Genomic DNA, 24113 nt, shown 5'->3' with positions numbered 1-24113 from the left:
TCAGGAAGAGCAGTTACTCTAAAGGGCAGAAAGCACGTATGTATATATGTTTTTTTGTATAAAACGCTATATATTTATATGTTTAAAAACAAGAACTATATATACAGATAGCACGAAAAATCCACTAGAGAGTGTGGCATTGTAATTGCCAGAATTAGGTGGGATATGTATCTATGGCAGGTGGCTGCAGGTAATGAATCCCACTATGGTAAACATTCCAATTGTAAGCTGTGTGAACAACAGCCGGGGCATATACTCTCTAACACTATATCTGTGAGTGTCCTGTTACCAATGTTATCAGACCAAATGGTATGAGTTACTTTCAGCTCTGTGACTACTTCATATACACATGAATATTGGAAAAAATTATTGTGCTCTACCCAGATTTTGCTATAGTGCTGGTAATAGATGCGGCCTGTGAGATGGGGATATTTGAAGAAAGTTAATTTTTAGCTACACTCCGCAATCCTTCACTGGGCTGGACGGTAGAGCAAAGGTCTTGCTTCATGCAGGTCGGCGTTCAATACCCAACCATCCAAGTAGTTGGGCGCCCTTTCCCCCCCCCCCCCCGTCCCATCCCAAATCCTTATCCTGACCCCTTCCAAAAGCTGGTTGGGAACTTTGACCCAGCACTGACTAGTTTGTGTGAAATGTAATATATTTTTTTATAATTGAACTGGTTTAAAAAGGTTCTCACATTTTGATTAATTAATCAGTAATACTAATTTCATAATTTTTAAAATATAAAATGATACTTTTGAGAAATTCTTTAAAAATATATTTAGACCATCGCTTCAGTAAATACTGTTGTAACCGACCCAAAACAACAGTCTTCAGTCTGCCGTTGGCCGTAGTTTTCGCTAGTAATTTTCTATCAAAACATACATCATGGCTGGTAATTTCTGGCAAAGTGCTCACTAGTAAGTGTTTCTTAAGTATTCAATAACCAGTAGATGAGTTAAATTATTTGAATTTGTTTGGAATTTATTCATGTTTCTGTAGGGTTTTCATATTTTAGTCCTAATGTAACTATTTGGTTCGCCTCGCACAATTCAAATTGTAAATTGATATATTACATAATTGGTTAAGCTATAGTAGTGATAAAATTGAAGTTCATGGCTCATTAATGCTTTCATATTAGCGAAAAAGTTAAACCTCCCTGTCTTGGGTGCTAGTGGAGGCTTGGGTGGGAGTATGGGGTGGCCTTCCCGTAAACCCAATTACAGTACTAACAAAATCGGTAGTTGGGTTTGTTCTCACCTTAATCAAATATCCTGGGGGATGAATCCCAGGCAGGACAGAAGTGGTTGGAAATGTTTTCTTTCACCAAATCCCTCAGTTCACCTAGCAGTAAATAGGTACCTGGGAGCTAGTCAACTGTTGTGGGGGGGGTTCCATCTTGGGCAAGGTCTGGCTGCCTGTCCTAGAGGCAGTACTCTAGACCGGCTTGGGACCAGAACTATGTGATCTGAATTTTGGATGTGTCGTTGTTCTAGAAACAAGAGCTCCAGGCAGCTTCATGAAAGTGGGTTTTGAGGTACTAATGATGATTGTTTTATATCCAGTGTCTTCTCTTTAGCATTTATCCTCCATGTTGAAATAGTTATGGGTTAATTGCTTTATAAACATGTTAGTAGGAACCAGATACAGTATTTTGGTTCAAACCATACCTTATCAAACATGCACATGTGAATATGTTTATGATACAAATAATTTTTTAGTCAACAGTGGCTCTTGGATAGTCAAGACCTAATACAAGAGCGTCGGGCAGACTTGGAGGTACTTACTGAGGAGGAGTATCATAAAGTTATGATTTTCTTTGCCAATTGTAAGTCACTATTTTGTTTTATCTCAAATACTGTACTATTATAAATGACATGAGTTTACATATGCTTGTGAAATCACATAGACTTTTGGTGAATTATATGCATTGTTTATAAGTTACTCATTACAGTACTTAAACAAAAATTGACTGATTCATGTTTCTGTTGATGTATAAAAAACTGATTAAATGAGTTAAATGAGGAAAATACAATTTTTAGGAAACTGATTAAATGAGAGGAAATTTAAAAGATTTTAGACTAAAGTATAATCATACTAAATGAACACTGGACTATAAAAGTGAAATGCATTATCTGAACAAATACCATATGTTTCAAGATTTATCCCCTCAAAGAGTATCACAGCAATACCTGTGGTTTGTGGGTATTGCATTATGTTCTGGGGCAGCAGGAGTTACTTCATAAGCAGATGATGAGTCACAATAACGTGGCTGAAGAATGTTGACCAAATCTCACACTAGGAATTGAAGAGACGACGATGTTTCGGTCTGTCCTGGACAATTATCAAGTAGATTGCCATTATCACAATAGACTTGATAATGGTCCAGGACTGACCGAAATGTCGTCGTCGTCTTCAATTTCTAGTGTGTGGTTTGATCAATGTTACTTCATAACCTCAGTCAATTAAAGTTCCCTTCACTCCTTCTGTGATTCATTGGCAAACATTAGCATACATAAGTTTCTTATCTGGGAAATAATTAATATGAAGCCAATACCCAGTGGAAAAATAGGGGTCATCAACTGTTAATTAATGCCTCTGACAACACTACATTACCCCACTAGAAAAGAGGATGGGCTGGAAGAACTTAACATGTCCCAGGAACAACATCCCAACCCATCCCAAACAACATCATTTCAAGGCATGGCTAGAGAAGCTCTTAGCTCAGGAAGCTATTGAGTGCCCCAGCTTTTATTATTTCAATGAATACTTTAATTGTAAAGCCTAATTTAATTATTATTTTGTTAAGGTAAGATAGGCTTGGATTAATTTCTTAGGGTTTGTAATTTATTATCAGAATGAAATTTTGCTAATGCTGGAATATTAACTATTTTATCAATTGAGTGGGGAATGTAGCTATTCTTTTAAGAATTACTCTTTTTTTTTTTTTTTTTTGATAGGATGAAATTTTATAATTTGAGAAAATACAGGAAAGGTTGTTTCATTATATTCAGACTTTGATTTTTATAAATATTCTTTACTTTCTTTTTTTACGCTGCTTCTATTTTTTTCTCTAGGCTGATGCCTTTCCACCCCATGAAAATGGGAAATGGGATGATGAGTATGATGATGTGTGGTGGGGGAGGAAGGGGGGGACTGCAGTCCTAGCAGTTGCCATTTAGAATTTATACCCATGTAAATGTTGTCTCGTTTATCATTATTCATGAATCTTTACCCTGTTGATTACAGATTCATTTAGTGTTATGAAATATTAATTATTAGATTATGCCATGATATGTGAATATTTATCCTACAACAAATAGAAAGTCAGAAGGTGCCACCTTAGTCACAGTTTTATGAACCATCAAGTATCTAATGTGTAGTGTCAAATCCTGTTAGTCAGACATTTTATGGTAAGTAAAATCTAAACCACTTCTTAAAAGGATTTAATGGTTCACACAGGAGAAAATAGCTTCAAGCTCACCAAGCCTCAATATAGGACAGAAAAGAGGCTTTCTCACCCATAACAGGAGATACTTTTGTGCCCACTAAAATACTAAGACAGAGATTCAGCTCAAAATACAGCTTGAATCGTCAGGAATAGCGTGACCTTCCACAAGCCACTGACTTTCTGTCCTTGCTATGAACATTGGAGACGGTGGTCATGTAGGCACGTAAATATAGTCTATATATTGAACTGTAATGAATATTTATATATTGTGGTGTGTTTCTGGCCACAAACATTTGATCAGTTTATCAACGTTAATCTGCATAATAATGCCTAACCTCTGGTCCCTGAGCATTGGAGAGTTTGTAAATGGGTTCTAAATTTATATCTATTGAACTTTCCAGCTGATAAAGAACACATGGAAGAAAGTCCTTTTAATAAATAAGGTTTTAAAGTAGTAAAAAATAAAGGTAAACTTCACCTTTTAATATTCGTTGTATTTCAGTTATTCAACAGCTTGGCGAGACCCTGAAATTGAGACAGCAAGTTATCGCCACAGCAACAACTTTCCTTAAGCGGTTCTATGCAAGAAATTCTCTCAAGTGCATTGATCCTCTTCTTCTAGCCCCCACCAGTGTCTTCCTTTCATCCAAGGTGGAAGAATTTGGAGTCATTTCTAATAGCAGATTAATATCCACCTGTCAGACTGTAGGTATGCCAACAAATGATTTGTTTAAAAAGTTCCTTCTTTGAAGCAAAAAAAACAAAAAGTGTGATGTCCCTTTTTTCTCAAACCTAGTTGAGGCATCATATTCTTCTTGCTTATTTATTAATTTTCCTAAATGGTTTTTCTTAGTTTTCTTACATATTTTGTCCCTTTTCTTATTTAATACAGTTATTTCCTTATTGAAATGAACATTCATGCAACTATTTTAAATATAAATCACTGGGCTAGGCAATGAAACACAAACGTTAACCCTGCAACTGCAACGTTGGGGGAAGAGCCTGCTACATTCCTAACAGTTACGTGGAAAGGTTTTCAAAACCCTCATTATTCCCAGCGCTTGTGCCACCTGGTACCCCAGTATACTGTACCTAATGTAAGGAGTCAAGGCTTGTTAGACTATGCTACATTTTCATCCATTGTAACAAGGTATAAAGTGAAAGAAGAATACAGATATTACAAAAGTACATTGCACATCCATTCATTGTATCATTCACATTATGTAGCATCGAGGATAAACAAACACCATCACACTTTAGCAGTCATCCACAATCATTTAATTTAGCATATGAAATTCTTTTATTTTTCTGTGTTTTTTAACAAAAGGTTGTACACATTGCCAAAAGTGATCTAAATTGCTTTTTCTACTTTCCCAAAGTCTGTCTTCTATTGCAAGTTTAAAATCTTGCTTCATATAATATAGTTTATTTATCATGTTCCATAGTTCTAATAGTTTTAAGCTCAGTACTGTAAGTAACTGAGCTCAAAGTATGGTAAATAACTACACACTACTGTAGATAATTGTATAGTACTGTAAGCAACTAATGCTGCAAGTAATAGTTACATATTTATGCAAATTACAGTGAAAATTTAATTTGGGTGACTTTGCTATTCTCTTTTCAGTCTAGTGACTGAAAAGAGAATAGCTGCTTTCTTTTTACTGCTGCATTTTACCCGATTACATTTTCTTGCTCTGTCGTAGTCATATAGTTATTATTTAGTTTTCTATATTTGCCTTAGTTGTAAACAATCCTTAACTTAAATCTTAAATTTTAAGATTTCCTTAACAAATCTTTCCTAATTTTTATGTTCTTGTAGTGTTCAACTTTCTTTAAGTCCTTGGCCTTCTTCAACAGGTCTTCTGCTTGTTTTACTTTTACATACATCAACATACATGCCTGTATTCTGACAGTTTGTTAAATTTTGGATTATGTACCACCTTCTTTGTCTCGGTCGTTCCCTGCCCTTAGGTCTTGTATGTTGCATATTCGAATGGATTGATTTAACTTTTGTACTTGATGGTGGTTAATATAGGTTATTGCAAATGTTTTTTGACCAGGCTATAACTGAAGTTAATATTACTTTTCAGTGAAGAACAAGTTTTCTTATGCATACAACTCGGAGTTCCCTTACCGGACTAACAACATACTAGAATGTGAATTTTACTTACTAGAGAGTATGGACTGCTGCCTCATAGTTTACCAGCCCTACAGGTAAGAAAGGTGTCAATTATTTTTTGTTTAATAGGCTATTCTTTCCTTCTATTTCTGGAGTTTCTGCTCTTATGTAAAGTGAATGATTTTCTGCCATCAGTAGTGTATAGTATTTTGTTTCATATAAGGTTGTATGGCAATATTTCCTTAAATATGAATTTAATAAGACTTGAAATTGAAAGGTTAATAAAGTTTTTAAAACAATACAAGTATTTTTAGGCATAATAAAACCACTAAACCTGTTTTCATAAAGTTTGCATACCTTGTTTTCATTTTGAGAGATGAGTTTGTCTTGGTTTATGTCCCACAAATGCTATTTTAAGAAAGGATATCCAATTATTTTTTTTACCCTTTATCAAGACAAAGAACTGTTTTTCAATATCAGTATTGCACATACATGTATTGTCTTGGGACATTATTAAAGAGGTCAGTCATTAGCTTCATAATCAAACACATTATGTTATCACACTAACAGAAGGGAAGAAAATAAATACTGTAAATTAAAAGTAAGACAATCTTTGTAAAGTACTTTAAACAATGAGGCTAAAGAACTTGCAGATTTCCCTCATTATTAATTTAGTGTTGTGTATTTTTGTAGCACACACATACAACACTAAGTAGGGGTAGTGATAGAGAATTTATGAGTTAATTTTCTATTTCTAAAATAAAATTCCTATGCTGGTTTTCTCCCTTCCAGTTAGGTGTAAAATTTGTAACAACAGTTTAAATAAAGACTATTATTGTGTCAAGGGTTATATTATATTGCCTGTCTGTATTAATGTGTATATATATTTACAGTACTAGTACCTAAAAGGGGTACCACCTCTGGTGCAAGTGTAGATACCCATAGCCTTGGAGAAGAAAATTTTGAATACTCAGTACTGGTGAGAGAGGGATGCCTATACTGTATATTTACAGTATATATAATGTTTTTGTTTATTTGATATATTTCAGACCCTTAGTACAATATATGCAAGATCTTGGTGGGGAGGGCGAAGTGTTGCAGCTGGCATGGCGGATTGTCAATGACTCCTTACGCACTGATGTTTGCCTACTTTTTCCACCTTATGAAATTGCTCTCTGTAAGTTGAAAGGTTTTTAAACTTTTTGGTAGCTTATTCTGTGGCTATAGAGATAGTAATTCTTATCTGTATACAGTACAGTATTTTAACAATAAAATTTGGCAAATTTCCTAGATTTTGAAAATTCTGTAGTGCTTGATAAGACGGAAATTGTTGAATAAAAAATAAAAGAAATGTATTTTAAATTGATTTTGAATAGATTTTTAATATTTACAGCCTGCATTCACATGGCATGTGTGGTTCATCAAAAAGACTGCAAACAGTGGTTTGCAGAATTAAACACGGACTTGGATCGCATCATGGAGATCACCCGCTACATATTGAATCTCTACGATCTTTGGAAGTCATACGATGAGCGGAAAGAAATCCAAGGATTGCTGCAGAAGATGCCTAAACCCAATACCCAGTCAGTTCCTCGGTGATTAGAGCCAAATATATATGAAGTCTGATGAAGGTGACAGTAGAGCCTGGTCATTCAAGTGAAGACTTCATATCAGATAAGAGGAGGATTAAACTTTAAAAGTTTTCCTTTAAAACAAATTTTTAGTATCGTATTATCTATTGCTATTGTTTCTCTGGTCTTCATTGCAAATTTATTCATTTTGTTTTCTATTTCTAATGACTATTAGTAAATGCTAGTAGAGTATTTTTTTAATTGCAAATGAGGAATATTCATTGCACTCACCACTACTTTTAACTACATATTGGCACTGTACAATACATATTGGGACTGTACGCACATAGATAATGAACATGATCTATGTACGATTTAGGTTTCCACCTGTCCTCATCGCACAGCTCCTTTAATTATGGGAGATCCTGTTGGCAAACCTTCTGACTTTAACATCCTTTGTGCTGTTATTTCATTTGCTTACCTTGCACATTGCTACCAAGGTTGTCTTGTTTATGTGCACTTCAGCAATGGATTTATTGGTATAAAAGAGCACGTGTTTTCTGTGGGGGTGCCTTGTCGGCTCTCTGGAGCTATTGGACTGATATTAGCTAATATTAGTACGAGGCTTCAGTCATGTGGCGTTGTCATGCCTACCTTGGACCACTAACCAGAATATTACTAATATTAGCTAATACCAGTCCAATAGCTCCATGGAGCTGACAGGGCTATACCCAGAAAATAGTATTTCATGACATTCAACGCTGGTTTTTTCCTTTATGGCTTGAAGCTGTTAGGAAGAAGTTTCAGTAAGTTCTTGTTATGCAATTCCTGCTTTTTTGTCCTATAGTTTGCATTAGCTTTTCCGTACATTGAGGTGATATCTGCAAATGTTGATAAAATGGATTCTATTTCTCTAGGTAGATCATATACATATAACAAGAACTGCATGGATCTGAAGAATGACATCAGTATACCCTTACCTAGAGGAATACCCACTCAGATAATCCAGCCTGCCTTTTTATTATATAAGTTATAAGATATTTGCCTATGGGGCACCATATCACAGAACCTTGTGGCAATGTAGACATATACAGTTCACTCGCACAATTATTTCTAGCTTGATCTTCATCTTCCTATCGTTAAAATCTCTTGGGTTAGACAGGCTGTGCCTTCTCACTCCATGTTGGTAGTTCCATGACAAAGCCCATGGTTTCCAAGTGGTCTCTTGTTGAATTTCTTAGTATCTTCTCCATTACATAGTCAAAAACTTTGTGCTCCCTAAAACATAGGCACTACTTAACTACAAGGTCTATCTCATTATTTTTAACCCTTGTGCAGTGGCTATGGAAAAATAATCATGCCTGCCTATGCACACAAAAATCTAATTATAGAATTATTAATTTATATGCAAAATTTAAGAAAAACACAAAAAATAAGTGAATATTTATGATTTTATTGGGTGGAAATGCTCTGGAAGGTCGCGTGGTGGCTGTCAACACCTCGTGCTCGACTTTGCTGACACTTCCTGTGTTATTCTTCCATGTTTCACCACTTGTTTTTCTTTATTTACAAGTGTGTGTGTGTGTGTTGAATAACTTGATAAATCACATCATTTACTAACATATGATAATGTTTTAAATAATGATTGGTTTACCTGGTATACTCCATTACAACCAATATAGAGTAGTACTAGAAAAGGATATGAACATAATACACAATGGTGTTGGGCTCTGGGTGATGTCATAGGGCCTAATTGGCATTATATGGGAGAGAGAGTAGATTGAAACAAAGGTGTAAGCCACCAATGTGCACCCACAGATGATAATCGTCATATGATGATAACCGCATTCACTTAGTAAGTAACTAATGAGAGCAAGATTTTTCAAGGGTCAAGGTAACCTTCATTACCTATTAGACCTATTATACCCTTATAATATCATAGACCTATATATATCCTTATTTGCATCAAATGTGTAAAACCCAGACAATAATAGTTTAAATCGTCATGTGACAATAACCGCATTACCCTGTGACTGAACATATGACAGTGACCAATACCTATGTGTTAAACTGTCGGATGTTCTACTATCATCCTACTAAAAAAGGATTTGTAGGTTTTTGCTAACAGCTTACTCAGCTCCTTCCTTTAGCAGCCTTTTGCAAGAGTTTGTCTGATCCTATTGCCTTTTACATGGCCAGTCCTCTCGACCATTGCTATCTGCATCAATAGCATATGTTACTGCCCGCTTTCCTTTCAGTTTTAGAAACTGTTATTGCATAGTTGGGAATACATAACAAAATTGAGCTTTTTCCTTATTATTTTATCGCCTTATCTTGAGATGTTATCTTGATGATTTTGGGGCTTTAGTGTCTCCGCAGCCCGGTCCTCGACCAGGCCTCCACCCCCAGGAAGCAGCCCGTGACAGCTGACTAACTCCCAGATATCTATTTACTGCTAGATAACAGGGGCATCAGGGTGAAAGAAACTCAGGATCACGCCTCCAGTGTTCTGTCCGCTCAGCCACCGGCTCCTTACACAGTGTTCTTGTTTGGGATACAGACCTGTTGCTCAAAGCCTCTAGGCTGTCTTTTTCTTTTATATTGGAACAGCATTTACTATCTTCCTGACATCTGGTATCTCCCATGTAACCTATTTTCTCCTCTACCACATTCCATAACATGGCATTTATTCACATTGAATTCCATCTCCCATGTGTTGCTCCATTCACATATTTTGTCAAGGTCATCTTGAAGAGCATGATGGTCATTTAAGTCTTATTTTCACTAGTAGCTTAGCATCATCGGCAAACACATTATCATCATTTTGTACACCCCTTTGGTTGATTGTTTATACTGTATATACATTGAACACTACTAGTGCTAGTATTGAACCTTGTGGCACTTGGACTGGATGGTAGAGCGACGGTCTTGCTTCTTTCAGGTCAGTATTCAGTCCCCCTGACTGTCCAAATAGTTGGGCACCATTACTATCCTCTGCCCAAGCCTAAACCCTTATCCTTTCCAAGTGCTGTGCTATATAGCACAGCACGTGGAAAGTAAGTAAGCACTAAGCACAATGGCTTAGTGCTTTCTCCTGATAATTACCTTTCCTTACCTCTACTAGTAACATTTCTCCAATACATTGCCTCTAATTATCACCCTCATTTTTCTGTCAGTGTGTGCATAATTACCAAGTATGGCTATGGATAAGAGCTAATCTTGTGAGATTTCATCTTCTCTATAGTCCTTTTCCATACTGTATATAGTTTTCAAATTTCTATTTGTGCTTGCACACACAAACCTATCATTCAGTTTATTCCATCCTTTTGTGTTTGTGAAAGAATTCCCAAATGTTTGTCTTGGCCTCTGTTTTTGTCATTTGAACGTGTGTAATTTTTCTTTGATGTTGAGGGTTTAAATAACTGCTAATTTATTACATTAATACTCCTTGTGGCTATTATTTTCTTCGGTCTCGGAGCTATTTATTAGCATGTTTTGTATCTTTATTTTATTTGTGTTTTTTGAGGTATGAACACCATGCTTCAGTTGTATTTTCTAGCTTAGATCTCACAATTATCATAAACAATGTTTTTGAAGGTAATTCTGAATTTGTGTATGAGTGAAGATTGTGGCTTGTTGCAACAAGTAACCATGGTATACCTTGTTGTGGACAGGGAGCCTGTTATGGTTATTGACTTCTCCCTAAGCAGGGGGTGAGGCTTTCTGCATGGTCACCCATCCAGGTTGAATGGGTGACCATGCCTAAGTATCGCACAACATAGGATGCTTAACTGCTCAAAGCACACATCACTACAGTACCGTGGCATTGATTATGCAGGTTTTACTAGAACACGATTCCAGTTGGATCACATGTGATGCCATAAAGGAGAAAGTAGAAGGTAGTGAAAAAGATACAAGAGAAGTTCACAAGCAAAGTAGAGAAGGAAACACTAAAAAATATGAGTGTATTTAAGTGACTGCAGCAGATCATTAAATACAAGTGTAAATAGGGTATTGTACTAGATAAAGGAGACTAATGTTAAAAATGTCAACATTTGTGTTACTTTTAGTTGAAGCACTACTGTAAATAATTAAAGTTTATATACTGCATTACAAGTATTCCCTATCAATGTCTTCCATGTTTCACCTATTTTTACACTTCTCATTTTTCAACAGGGCATAAGAGAGAGTAATGCTAGCCTGTTTTTCTGGAAGGATCCTCTTTGAGGCCCTGTGAGCTTAACTCTTGTACCACCAAGCAATAACCCAACACCGAGGATTACACTGTAACCCGCCTCTGAGACCCATCCACCAGGGCTCGTTGCTTTGATTGTTTTTGTATGCTTTATGATTGTGTTCTTACCACCCACAATACATGTGCCGTAGCATTCTACTTTGTTCCAACTGTGGCCTGGGTTGCTTCTCCTGGAGTTGGCTTGTATTTCTCTATACCTCGCCATAGATGGTGGGCTGCCTCCTTTATGAGTTAACTCTTCTTGAGTTGCCTCATTTTTGGCCATTACTTGAGGTTTGTTCTTCCCTGCTGGGTCTGTTGATGGCAGTCATTTTTATATATAAAAATTGAGAGAGAGGGGGAAAGAAATTGTCTTATGTTCTAGTGCATATTAAAGACCCTACTGCCATGGTTATGAGCCTTACACTTTAGCCGAGTGGCAGATGAGCGGTAAATGTGCCTCTTGGGATCCCTGCTCTCTGCATACCTACATGTTTGTGTGATGGTTTGAAGTCAGTCTTTTCATCCCTCTGTGGGGTATAGTGTCTGGTGTGTGTGTATTCGGCTGGGTCATTTTGGCTTCTCTATCCTGCTTGGTCAGGAATGGTGTACAGCTTCCCCTCAGACTGTAGACACTGTGTAAGCCAAACTTTACAATGTTGAATTTTGCAGCCTGTCTAAACTGGGTGGTGAGGATGCTGGCTTCCTGCAGGTCACCTGAGCTGCCATCTGATGGCAGTCAGGCACATCAAAGTCAGGGTGTTTACCCCACAGCAATGACTTTGTCTTGTTTACCTAGGAGTGATTAATTTTCCTCACAGTCGCCTGTTTACTTGTGCCTATGCACTCTAGTGGGTTTTCCAGTGTGGTTGGTCTCGTATCCCATGCTTTTCTCATCTTGCCTTGTAAAGTGAGCCAAATTCTGGTCCTGATTCCTGGTAGGCCATGAATGGGTCTCGGAGGCTTGTTGTTTTGGGTCGAGGTTTGCTGGTACCAGCGTTAAGTTTTGGAAGTTACTGGAGGTCCATCAGGAAAGGGTATTTCATTACACTCATCAATGATCTGTATTAAAAACAGCTGACAGTATGCTAACACTGTCAGATGTTAGCAAACAGTTACAGTTAGCATTAGTTAGATGTAAGATGACGTTCATTGACATAATTTTTTTAATTACAGTAATGAGAAAATTCAACAAATTAGATCTAATAATTTTTATAATTTTTTTTGACTATGTTCTTGTACCCCAGTTTCTTCACTGAACATAAATGGAAATGTCCTTCAGTCATCCTTTTACATTTCTCATCATTGTATTAATTTATATACACTTCCACTCTGATCTTCATATAAACTTGATTTTTTTCTACTTGCCTCATTTCCTTGTATCTACTGTTGAAATGATATAACTTTAGTGACTACTTGAAGGTAAATGTCAGATCAGTGGTAGAATGCCGGTTACTTCATGTAAATAATTAATTTTCTTAGAAAATAATGATTATTTATGATTAAGTTCAGAACTACTGTTGTACAGTTGGAGTTCCTGTAAATTGAATGTAATAAAATTTGTCATAAATATAAAAGTATAAAATTAAAACTTTTTTTTATATTTTTCCTCTGGTTCATTTGTCTATTTCTTTTGTCTACCATATGTAGGGAAAATGAGCTAAGCCTAGAAATAAAAATCCTGTAAGTTTGTCGTCATTTGATGAATCCATAATATAACTTCATTATTGTTTATAAAATATACATGTAATTGGTTCATAGGCTATAGTTAAGAAAATATTTTCTCAAAATTAATGCATGCACTTATGTTTAACCCATTTAAGATAATTAATAATCATTATTTAAATTTTTTGGCACCAATATCTTCTAATTGCTTCCTCTTATATTTGTAAAATCGTCATTATTATGGACATCTTTTCGAGGCCTGAGGGAGCAATGACATATCAATAGAAACAGCAGGACTTTTGAACATGACACTTGTGACGGAGTTCCCCCCCTTATAATTCTCCCACGCCTGCAGTAAGAGTCATGTCTACTTTTCCCAAGCGTTCTCTACGTTGCAGGCTACAATTTGATATATGGGAGAGAGTGAAGTGTTCTCGGAGAGCCGAGAAATTTGTGAAATAGTAATATTTTGGCCTGTGGTTTAGGCCCTTTAGGGAGCCAAGATGGCGCTTACCTCTCTGATCTCCCGCCAAAACCGTGTGACGTCAGTGGCACCGGATTGGTCACCGACAGCAGTGTGGCACCGGGAGCCAATGAAAACCTCCCATAGTAAAAGTGACGTCACGAAGGAAGGGGGTCCGGCCAGCGCGCCGGGCTGGCGCCAGCAGTCAGACACGACACGTCATAGAGGTCGGACGTGCGACGAGTGGTCCTGTCTGTCGGACAGCTGTTTCCCACTACCGTGGATTTACGCGTCACCTGAAGTCCGCCAGTACTCTGAGAAGTCTTCCCTAGTTCATGTGTTGAACCAGAAGAGGGAATTGACGGTTATATGAGCAACAAGTGCTCCAGTCAGGTACTGTGCCAGTAGCAGTGAAGCCGTGCAGTGACGTATGTTGACGTCTGTGGCAATTCACCAGTTCGTGACAGCGTAGTGGCTGACAGAGCCACTGGGTAGCTGAGGAAGAGAGGACTATTTGGGGAAACCGAACGACTGTAGCTGAGACGTAGGCGACAGCCATTGCTGGGAGAAGACGACGGCCAGGAGACCGACTCCAACCTTCAAGAAGTCAAGGAGGAGGACGGACCTGCAGTGAGGAGGCACGGAGACGACGCGCTAAACGGTGGGACGACGAGAGGCTCTGGTAGGACACGACGACGTGTAGTGTGGGGGCGTTCCCGACACGAGGACCAGGAGCTACATCTCGACTCTCATCGGAGGATAGGGTGAAGTAGGTGGTTCTAGTTCCCTCCCCATTCCCCTTTAGTTAGCTATATTATTTGGCTATATTATCTAGCCTGAAGATTTTATATGTCGTGAGCAAGTCTCACCTATGTCACGGTAAAACACCAGTGTGCTAGACAGTACTATCAAGAGTACTTGTAATATTCATGTTGATTATTGGTGTGTACAGGCACCAGGAACCAGTGATAAATTTACTGTGTTGTGTATATCTTTCTATAGATTTTGATATGAACATATAGTGGTAAATTATATATAAGATTATGCCAGTATTTGGAGGTTAGGCTATGTGCCCAGAAACTATTTATTTTCCATGTATTGATGATTGATTTATATACCATATATATGTCTATGTTCATTCAGTGAATAATCATTTGCGAGTACAGTGAATTATTGCGTTATCGCCCACGAGAGAAAGTACTGAAAACTCCCGTGTTAATATTTCACAATATATTGTTGGATAAATAACAGTGTAAGACCATTACAGTGAATCATTGTAGAATTGATTGTAGAAAAGACTGTTTGAGCCTGAGTACAGTGTAACTAAGTAATTCGGTTTATTTGTGCCAATATCGAGTGTGCGAGTTTCTAGTAATATTGGAGAATTTAAAGAAACCGCGCGCGTGAATCTAGCAAACAAGCAAATTTCGCGCGGAGAGTCCATTGCGATCAGCTGTTCTTGACACTTGATGAGGAGGGGAGAGTGTTGCCCTCTAGCGGTCGCATAATATCCGTGGGAATTACCGGCCGAGTCAGGATCAGTTGATTTATCAATTATTGTGTGGCCTTGTGACATCTTTCATACATTTTAAGTAAAATACAAAACTCTCTTTGTGTTTTTATCATCCCCTCCATTGATCTTGTGGCTATACTAAACCTGTAAGCATAGAGTGATAACAACAAGTACCTGCCTGATTCCTGATCTTTGAGTGTGACCTTGCCAAGGCTACCACTGAATACACCAGTCCACTGATGGTGTTATTGGCCACCTTAAACACCAATTGGCGACCTTGTGATTAACCGTAGAGCCCTATTGTTGGGGAGGGCACACGACAGTCGATGTGATCGAGTCGTGTTCTCACTCTTTCTTAATAAGAGGCCGTTAAGATTGACTGGGAGACTCTCCTGGCGTGCAGTGGCGCCGTGAGGATCGAGGGAAGACCCGCAGGGCTACGGTGAGTTACCTTGAGCGTAACTATTGCTCACCCCAGAGTAAGGGTAGAGAATAATAGAGAGGGGAAACCCCCAACACACTGTATCTTAAATAGTCTCCAGACTACCATAATAGTAATAGTAGGCATCCATCAGTCTCAGGAGACTATGGAGCTGTACTCTGGTTGTCAGTCTGGAGTGGCTTCTCCAGGGCGCAAAGCTAGGATGAGTTGATATGGGGGGATGGGGTGAGAAGCTGTCACCTATGCAGCAGGTCCCCCCTCTCCATGGCGCCGAAAGTGCCCAATGGAAAGGCAAACGGCAATATGACTGGTTTCAGCGCTGTCGCAGGAACTGAAGGGCAAAGTTGAAGGCAACAACGAAATGCCTTAGGGGCTCCAGCTCCAGAGTTTACCTCGAGATTGATAAAAGAAGGCATAGGGACTCCAAACCCGGAGACCGTCGTGGTCAAGGCCGGAGAAGAACCACCCCAGCAAGGCCAAGAACGACCCCAGCCTCTTGAGCCTCCTTGGGCCGCACCAGTTGATTGACGGTTGAGAGGCGGGACCAAAGAGACAAAGCTTGACCTTCGTAAGCACAACTAAGCGAGTACGAGCCCCTGAAGCTGGACATCCGAGTCCCGCACTTACGGGTTCCAGACAGAGATCATCACAGAGATCATTTCACCCGAGGCCGGCTTTCTTCATGACCCAGTAGAAGGACGAGTAATAATTATTATTATTATTATAATTGTTGTGCTTATTATAATCGCCCACATTGAAGTGTGGGTGATTCATGCAAAGGTATTAATAACAAGTGTGTATACTGAATTATATATATATTGTATACAGTAACCTAAAAAAAATACAATTTTTCTTATTCTATTTTATTAAAGGACAGGTATGAAATAATAAGTTTTAACAATATTTATAAAGTAAAACTGAGCTTGAATGGGGGGACATAATACTTGGCTTTTTCACCATCATAAATATTTTTATATACACGAGTAATAATTCATGAAATGCTGTAGAGTACTGTACTTGAAAACAAGTCGATCCCACGAATAAGTAATGATCAGAAATTCTGTAACTAGTCACAGTACTTAATCTGATGCCTCACTCAAAGGTGGTGGAGGTTGCATTTCATGGTGCTGTCTTTTAAAAATTATAACTACAAAAATATTTTATTTCACAAATCATAATTTGAATCAGTAGCTTCTTGCTTAAATGTTCTCTCCATTCTGTGCTGTCCATGATCTTTTGTCGTGTCCCGAGTTATAACCCCTGAATGACCATTGGTCCCTTCACTGTTGTTGTATGAGGACAGGCATTGAGAAGCATGCGGAGAAGTAGGCATCTGTGTGGCTTCCCCACTAGTATTCATTCCCATGGCCACTCCACCTCCGGCTGCAGTGGCAGCTCCTAAAGGTATTGGGAGACCAACACCACCAGGAGGAGGAGCTGGTACTCCTATTCCAATTCCTCCATCACCTCCACCGTATCCACCTCCAGACCCAGTTGAGACACCATTTACAGCATCACCATTTGCTCCTGGTAAGTACAAACCTATGTTAATTTACAGAAATTCTTAAGTCATAGTACAAATGTGTATATATTATTTCTATATGTCCAGGAATAGAAGAAAATTAAACACACACAAGTGGCAAATCATTGACACAGAAGAGATTAACAAGATTAACTAAATTTTAAGATCTTGAATTAAAATATAATTTACAGTAATATTGTAGTAATAAAGTGTGCTGAAGTAATGTTGTAAAAAAGATATTTAGAAAATGTGTTTTCCAATATTAATTACAGTACAGTACTGTAAAACTTTTGTGGTCTGATGACTAACGTGTTACTGAGAAGGGCCCAGAGAGGGCTTCACTGCTTCCCATCGGGTGTGCAGTATGGGGCTTACCTCAAAAATGTTAAGAGTATACAGTAGATGTATGTGTGTAAAAAAAAAAAAAGAGTCAAATGTATTTCAGAAGTAAGCAAAAGACAACAATTAGATAGAGAAATATTACATAATTCCACAAAAAAATCATCTTGGGGGGGGGGGGGGAGGTTCTTAAGTTTACTAATTTGATGTCAAATGTTGATTAAAATGTAGAAGAATATAAGAAGTCATTTATAAGTTAGTAATGTTATTAAAGTGATAATATACATGCCTCCCAAAAGCATTTCCTGTAGCAGATTGTCAATCCTAGCAACCCCAAAGAGCTTGGCAAATTGGATTTGCTCTATCATCTGCCATGTAATTGACTGTAATGCTGGGAGTGTGAGTAGAATCTCTCCAAATCTACCACGTGACTCATACTGTCGATCATTGATGTAGTCTTCCAACAACAATTGTACTTGATAACGTAGAGCCTTCACTCTCTCGACATTACGCAGACCTCGAATAACTGTAAAAATATGTAATTTGTAATACTGTACTGTACCTACATACTGTATATATATTAAGATCTTTAGAGAGACTTTGTAAGGCTAAATAATCAATTACAGGACAGATATACTGTATACACAGTTCAAGAGTCTGACCTGATAAATATGAAACTTAAAAAATATAAGTGCTTTTATTTACTTGATATACAGTAATATATTTCAAAGTATTGTACAGTCCAAGATTATATCACTAAATACAGTACTTACAGGGATATATATACTGAGTGTTTATATACAAGAGTATGACCTGGCATTATTTTCATAAGGACATACAGTACTGTGCTGTATAGATATATGCCTGTCCTGTACTGTATTTAAGTACTGTACTTGATGAATCATGTCATATACAGTGAGTTCTAACAAAGCTTTGTATTTCTAGCTGTAGCTTTGAAAGAAAGTACGGTACTTTTGACTAACCAGGATCAAAGAAGACAATAGCTTTGAGACATGCATACTCATGTTCATCTACTTGGACACCTCGCAGTGGCCGGATAAGTTCATCCATGATCCGCTGACCAATTCTGCTGAGTTCCATCTCTGCTGACAAGACAATAATAATAATATTGAAAAAACCGGCGTTGACTGTACTGAAACAATCCGTTCACAATTCACAATTACACCGTGAGATCTCTCATATACCAGGGCCATAATTCATCAAACATTTATGCAACCGCTTATTCATTTTGTAATGAAACGCCTCTATCTGGTAAAGTCCCGGTGGCTCCCAGAGGTTATCTCACAGAGATGGCTCCCTACTAATGGGTCACATTAGTCACTTGAGGCCTATTTGGCCTACTGTTGACCAGACCTAGAACTTGGCCTCCTTACAGAGGCACAAGGAGCAGGCAATTATTATAATGAACCTCGTCAGGAAAGCATACAGAAAGTCAGTGAACCAATACAAATAACTGCATAGTTCATAGAAAATGGAGCATTGAAACAGGCAAATGACTCCGTAAATTATAAAGTCAAAACAGTATGATTCACCCAAAACTACAGTCGTTTGAACTCATTAGTCCAAATGGCCACCACCAGACGGCCAATAGCTGCCCGCCAGTCAATTCAGAGCTGGTGCATAAGGAACCAATGAACCTGGTAGGGAGGAATTGAGTCAGGGAGCCACTGGGGCTCTACCAGAAAGGGACATTTCATTATATTTAATTGAATTCAATGCTGATTTTCTGGAGGAGCTCCTTGGTGGCTTCCTGAAGCTAACTAACCACAGAGAAAAAGAGAGAAACAAGGCATTTACCAGGGAGGAGGAAAGGTGTTGGGTATTAGATCGAAGAAGTGACAGTGGGCCAGGAAACTCAACTTAGTGCAACATAAGACCAACTGGGACCAGGAACATTAACCAAATACTGGGCTGCCAAGACCCTGTTAAACCTCCAGAACCTCAAGCCTCTAATATTAGCCCACAACAAGTTGGAAGAGAGAAGAGCAGGTGGGACATCAATAAGCCAGCCAGCTGCTTACCATACAAATGGTGATAGACCCATGTCAAAAACACCAGATGTGTAGAGCAAAGAAGGTCGAACAATGAGGTACTTTGCTAGGCAAACTACCGGTTGTTTTGTTCAGTTTCTTCTCTTTCTCAACAAGCTTTGTGGTTTGTTTTGCTATGCTTGTATTTTCTGAGTATTTTTTGGGAGGGTGCGAAGATGATATTTGATCCCTTTGCTTCCTTCACCTCGATGAGCAGATCATATTCAGTTCTGGTGTTCCATAGGTCTACACCAGCTCAGAGATCTGGTAGCAGTGTGTATCTGTAGTATTAGATCCCAATGCACCGGAAAGCTTCCAAGAAGCAAGCCTAGAAATATACCCAAAATAATGAACTTCCTTCAGTACTAACTTAAAATTCACTATAAGACTATTTCATCCAGTATTAGGTATTAGTCTAATATTAATTACAGTATCTACCCATTTCACATTGTACAACACATTTCAATTTAATTTTAAGGATTGTTAAAAGGGGTGTGCATACCACGAAGCTTTGTACAAATGTGTTCATCCCACTTACTGTACTTCCATATGAACTCCAATACTCTCCAGATTAACCTATGTTTCTACAAATGCAAATGTTTGTGTTAATGTTTATCTTTATCATTTCTGTTTCTGTGAACATTTAGCGGCACTCTTCACTCAGGTCAGTGACCGCAGTGGAGACATTTTCATTGTCTGTTTTCACTAAGATGTGGAGGCAATTGGCCTTTAGTATGGTGAAGATAGAGATGAATTATGAGTCCCCATTCCAATCTTCTTCCCATTTTGTTAACCACACCCATACACAAATCAATAAAAATTTATCCAATTAAAAAATTATTGTCTGCTAACAAAATTTCTGTTATTTAATGTTCCGTGGAACTTTAAATCTTTTTTTCATTATTTACATGGGCATAGGAACACTTACATAGCTGTCGCTCTACAACATACCACTCTTGTATATCTGAAACTTGCAAACCAATTTTCTACCATCATTCTATACAGTGAAAACATAAGGATCACCACTAACTGAGTAATTACTTCGTTAATTTTCTACAAAGCATAATTTTACTACGCTCCCTTCTAAATCTTTCCTCATACTATTTTTAATTATTTCCCAAAGCACTTTTCTCTATCACATTCATCTTCACAAGAGAAGTGCAACAATTGTGTATAATGCACCAGCCCCATCCTATTTATAAACAATTCTCATTACAGCCTAGCTGGATTAATGGCTTCTATGCTTAAAAATATTTTTCCTGTGATTTGCTCTCTGGTTACAGTGATGTTACTCAGCAATGCATTGAATTACTATGTTTCCGTATATACCAGATTTTACAAGTACTGTATTTAAATCATACTTGTCCTTTCCTTTTCAGAAAGAAACAAAATTTTCACTTTAGATTTACAAGCAACTGAAGTAAATCTTAAGACAGTACTATACAAATCATAGATTCATCACCAAAATTATTAATACCAGAAGAGTTTCTGAGGATGACACAGTCATTGCCAAGGAGGATCATATCCTGGATGTTCATAGAACGCCACGCAGCCCCAAGCAGCAGGTGCTCTCCAGCATGGGCCCGCAGAAGTGCCACCTGTGGAAGATCGAAATGGTCACTTCACCTACTTAAGACAATTTAAAACGGCTTGGCAGGCAAAAGTATCTTTTCAAACTAGGCATGGAAAGGAAGGATGGTCAATGTATTTGGTTATAAACATATTTCAGAGAAATCTGGTGCCTTGCTAATCTGGAAGAGATGATAACTCACTGGTGTAGTGAGTGTGAGAGGACTAAAAATATCTTCACAAGGTAGTGGAAATATTTATACTTTGAAGAGTGGGAAAAGAAAGAGAGGAACACACATGGATATAGCACATGGGAAGCTGAAGTAGATACAAATCTAGAATATAATAGACAAAAATGCTGGTTAATAGTACTTGGTTAGAACTGCTGAAGGTACTTTTAATGCCTGTTATGACAAATACAAATTCTTTCAACACACTACTTGAATGTTGGATATAAAGGTGATCGTTATGTGCAGACTTGGCAATGCGAATGATCCATATATTTCAACAAGACAAGTGAGAGGCTGCTTCAATATCTGGGAAGAGAGGAGTAATTTATTTTGTCAATACTTCAGCAGTACAATAGGCAAATAATTACAACACTTAGTGAGTACTGCAATTATATTTAACTTACAATACAAAGAATTTTGCATTTCATAAACTACATATAAACAGAAGTTGGCAATCAATCAAATTCTGTCAGCATGGGCCTCCATCTGTAAATTTTGTACATCTGCATCAAATACAAAGCAGTTTTGAGTGGTCAGATTTGCTGGTAACGATGAAAATTATATATACTATACCATGTTCTTTAGATGTGGCAAGACAACTACAGTATAAGCATTATTATCATGGTTGAAATATGCAATGGATAACTAATGATATACCAGGCCTATAATTTTATGCAACTACTGTATTGCAAGTAGAGTAATAAGCATCAATGCAGTTGGTTATTAAATGCTGTGAAGAGTTTTTATGCAGAAAAGACAGTAGAGCATATGTGAAAGTTAAAAGTTTAAAGAGTAACTTGTTTGATATTAATGTAGGAGATGTGTGACGTTCTCAGGGATGTTCAGTTTATATGTGGATTGGGTAAAAGGAAGAATGCTAGAAAAGTGTAAAATAATTATATGATAAGAACAAATGAAGCATGCTCGTATGCAAATGATGCTGTTCTTCTAGTAGAAAACGGCAGATTATATATACTGTACTAATATTATATTTATATATATATATTTGTGTGATGGTGGCTAGGGAAATGAATGCCTAGTTAGATTAGATTAGATTACAGAGAACAAGATAGGAACTAACGTAGGAGAAATGCTTTTTAGAGTAATAATGTAGGGTCTACCCTTATCTACTGAGTTATAATGCTGGTGTATCATCAGAATTAAAAATCAAGAGTTTGGTAGTAGAGACTAGTAGTCTGAGATGTATTTATAGTGTTAGAGGATGGATAGAGTAGGGAATGAAAATATTATGGAAAGATGTTAAGAGTACAAAAGTCTGTAAATCCTAAGATTAATGAGCGATGAAATTATTGGGTCATATTGAACAAATGGATGATGAGTGAGTGATGAAAAGTGTGTATATGAGTTAATTTAAAGTTAGAAGAGGCAGGCCAGAAAAATTAGACATGGTGAATATATGAGGAAGCAAGAATCAAATGTGATTAGCAGATGAGAGTTATGAAATACAGATAAATGGCATCAGTTTGATAAGAGAATGAATGTTTGAAATTTTTAAAATGAGAATTCATGTAATACGTTCTCGACTAGTTTTTTCTGGTAGGGAAGAAATTCATCCTGATGTCTGGGCTATTAAACACTTCACTAGGTTGTGTGAATCATTAGGGTGCTGAAGTGTGACGGTGGTGAGTGTGTGTGTTTTGCTGCAGCATGTAATGTGGTACATCTTTACTTTTTCTCTATATTGCTCTAATATTTCTTCCAGGTTGATGCCCTGAGGAAGTGGGAATCAGGTGGGAGTGATGATGAATTAGATACTAGATAGAATAATAATCCTGTATAAGCTTCACAGTGTAAGGTTACTATTTGTAAAGATGTTACAAGTATAATATCAGACTGAAAAGCCCTCATTAGGAAGCTGACAGACCTAAAAACAATGAGCAGTATGTAACAGGCACATCTGATGGACCATCTGCGACGAAGCCGTACCTAACAGGCATAATATAAGATATGAATTATTGTATTGTACAGTAATGCCTGAAATATTTGTGCCCATTTTGAGGCAGTTGATGTAAAGTAACACACTGGCCCACCTTGTTAGACAATAGCTAATGGGAGTAACTGGTGCTTCCCATGATAGGCAGTACCTGATGGCCGATACCTGGTGAGCCTCCCCTGATGGGTCTTACATGATGGACAGTACCTGATGGGAAGTAGTGATGTGATATGAGCAATGCACCTTGGAGGCTTTTAGGCAATTTCAAGAGTATCTGACCCATAAAGAACTTCATAATCAAAAAACAAAATCACTACATTATTCCGCAATAAGATCTTGTTGATGCCCTAATCACATGATAATTATCAACCATACTTAAATACACAGTTTAAACAAGTGAATTTACATATAAATAATATATTGATTTTGCTAATGAAGATTATATAGAAGTTTTTATTACAGTACTGTATTGTATATTTCATAAACTTCTAAAAAAAACAAATCTAATTTGAATAGGTTTCTGCTAAACATTATTGGTGTTTTTATTTGTTATAACTTGATAGTATGTTATACTACTGTATAATTAAACTGATTACAAAAATACATATGTACCATGTATGAATATAATATTAGCAAACATTATCACTATAAATAGGTTAGATTTAACATCACAAACACTTTCACATCTTCAATAAAGTGGTTTTGATTCATACCGAGTGATGCTATTCCCAATTTTCAAGACAATAGGGAAGCTCTCATATCTGCAGGAGAGAACATTAAGGGAGACAGGCTCAAAGAACTCAATCTCATCAAAGCTTCACAACATAGCTTAGTGAAATTTTGTCAAACTAAACTGACCTCATTAAAATAATGAACAAGTTAGATAATGTACCTTCAAACCACTTGCTCCAGACGTTTGATGTTTCACACACCAACAACCAAAAGTTCCGAGCATATCGAGCCACAATGCAGAACATGTATTCTGAACAA

The 24113-nt window shown here is 37.4% G+C and overlaps 2 protein-coding genes across 5 annotated transcripts in view; one reads left to right on the top strand and one right to left on the bottom strand.

The window, feature by feature from the left end:
• Nucleotides 1-806: 806 nt before the first annotated feature.
• Nucleotides 807-15112, top strand: LOC123773174 (cyclin-C). The gene is made up of 6 exons (XM_045766718.2): nt 807-920; nt 1722-1828; nt 3954-4160; nt 5542-5665; nt 6620-6747; nt 6964-15112. The coding sequence occupies exons 1-6, from the start codon at nt 889-891 to the stop codon at nt 7167-7169; spliced, it is 804 nt and encodes a 267-aa protein (XP_045622674.1). The 5' UTR covers nt 807-888; the 3' UTR covers nt 7170-15112.
• A 1146-nt stretch (nt 15113-16258) lies between these two features.
• LOC138358002 (hepatocyte nuclear factor 4-gamma-like) overlaps nt 16259-24113 on the bottom strand; it is a 37914-nt gene continuing 30059 nt past the window's right edge. For 2 of the 4 annotated variants that reach the window (XM_069315419.1, XM_069315420.1), the window contains exons 7-10: nt 20833-20968; nt 18303-18422; nt 17609-17845; nt 16259-16985 (exon numbers count right to left, since the gene is read on the bottom strand). In XM_069315419.1, the coding sequence (XP_069171520.1) occupies nt 16624-16985; nt 17609-17845; nt 18303-18422; nt 20833-20968 (855 nt within the window). In that variant the 3' untranslated portion in view covers nt 16259-16623. Of the gene's footprint in view, nt 16986-17608; nt 17846-18302; nt 18426-20832; nt 20969-24113 lie in introns of all 4 variants that reach the window. The other 2 variants (XM_069315421.1, XM_069315422.1) reach the window with 2 other exon arrangements.

The sequence above is a fragment of the Procambarus clarkii genome, chromosome 81 (assembly GCF_040958095.1).
Source record: "Procambarus clarkii isolate CNS0578487 chromosome 81, FALCON_Pclarkii_2.0, whole genome shotgun sequence".
NCBI lineage: Eukaryota > Metazoa > Arthropoda > Malacostraca > Decapoda > Cambaridae > Procambarus > Procambarus clarkii.
This window is presented reverse-complemented; position numbering and strand designations above follow the sequence as displayed.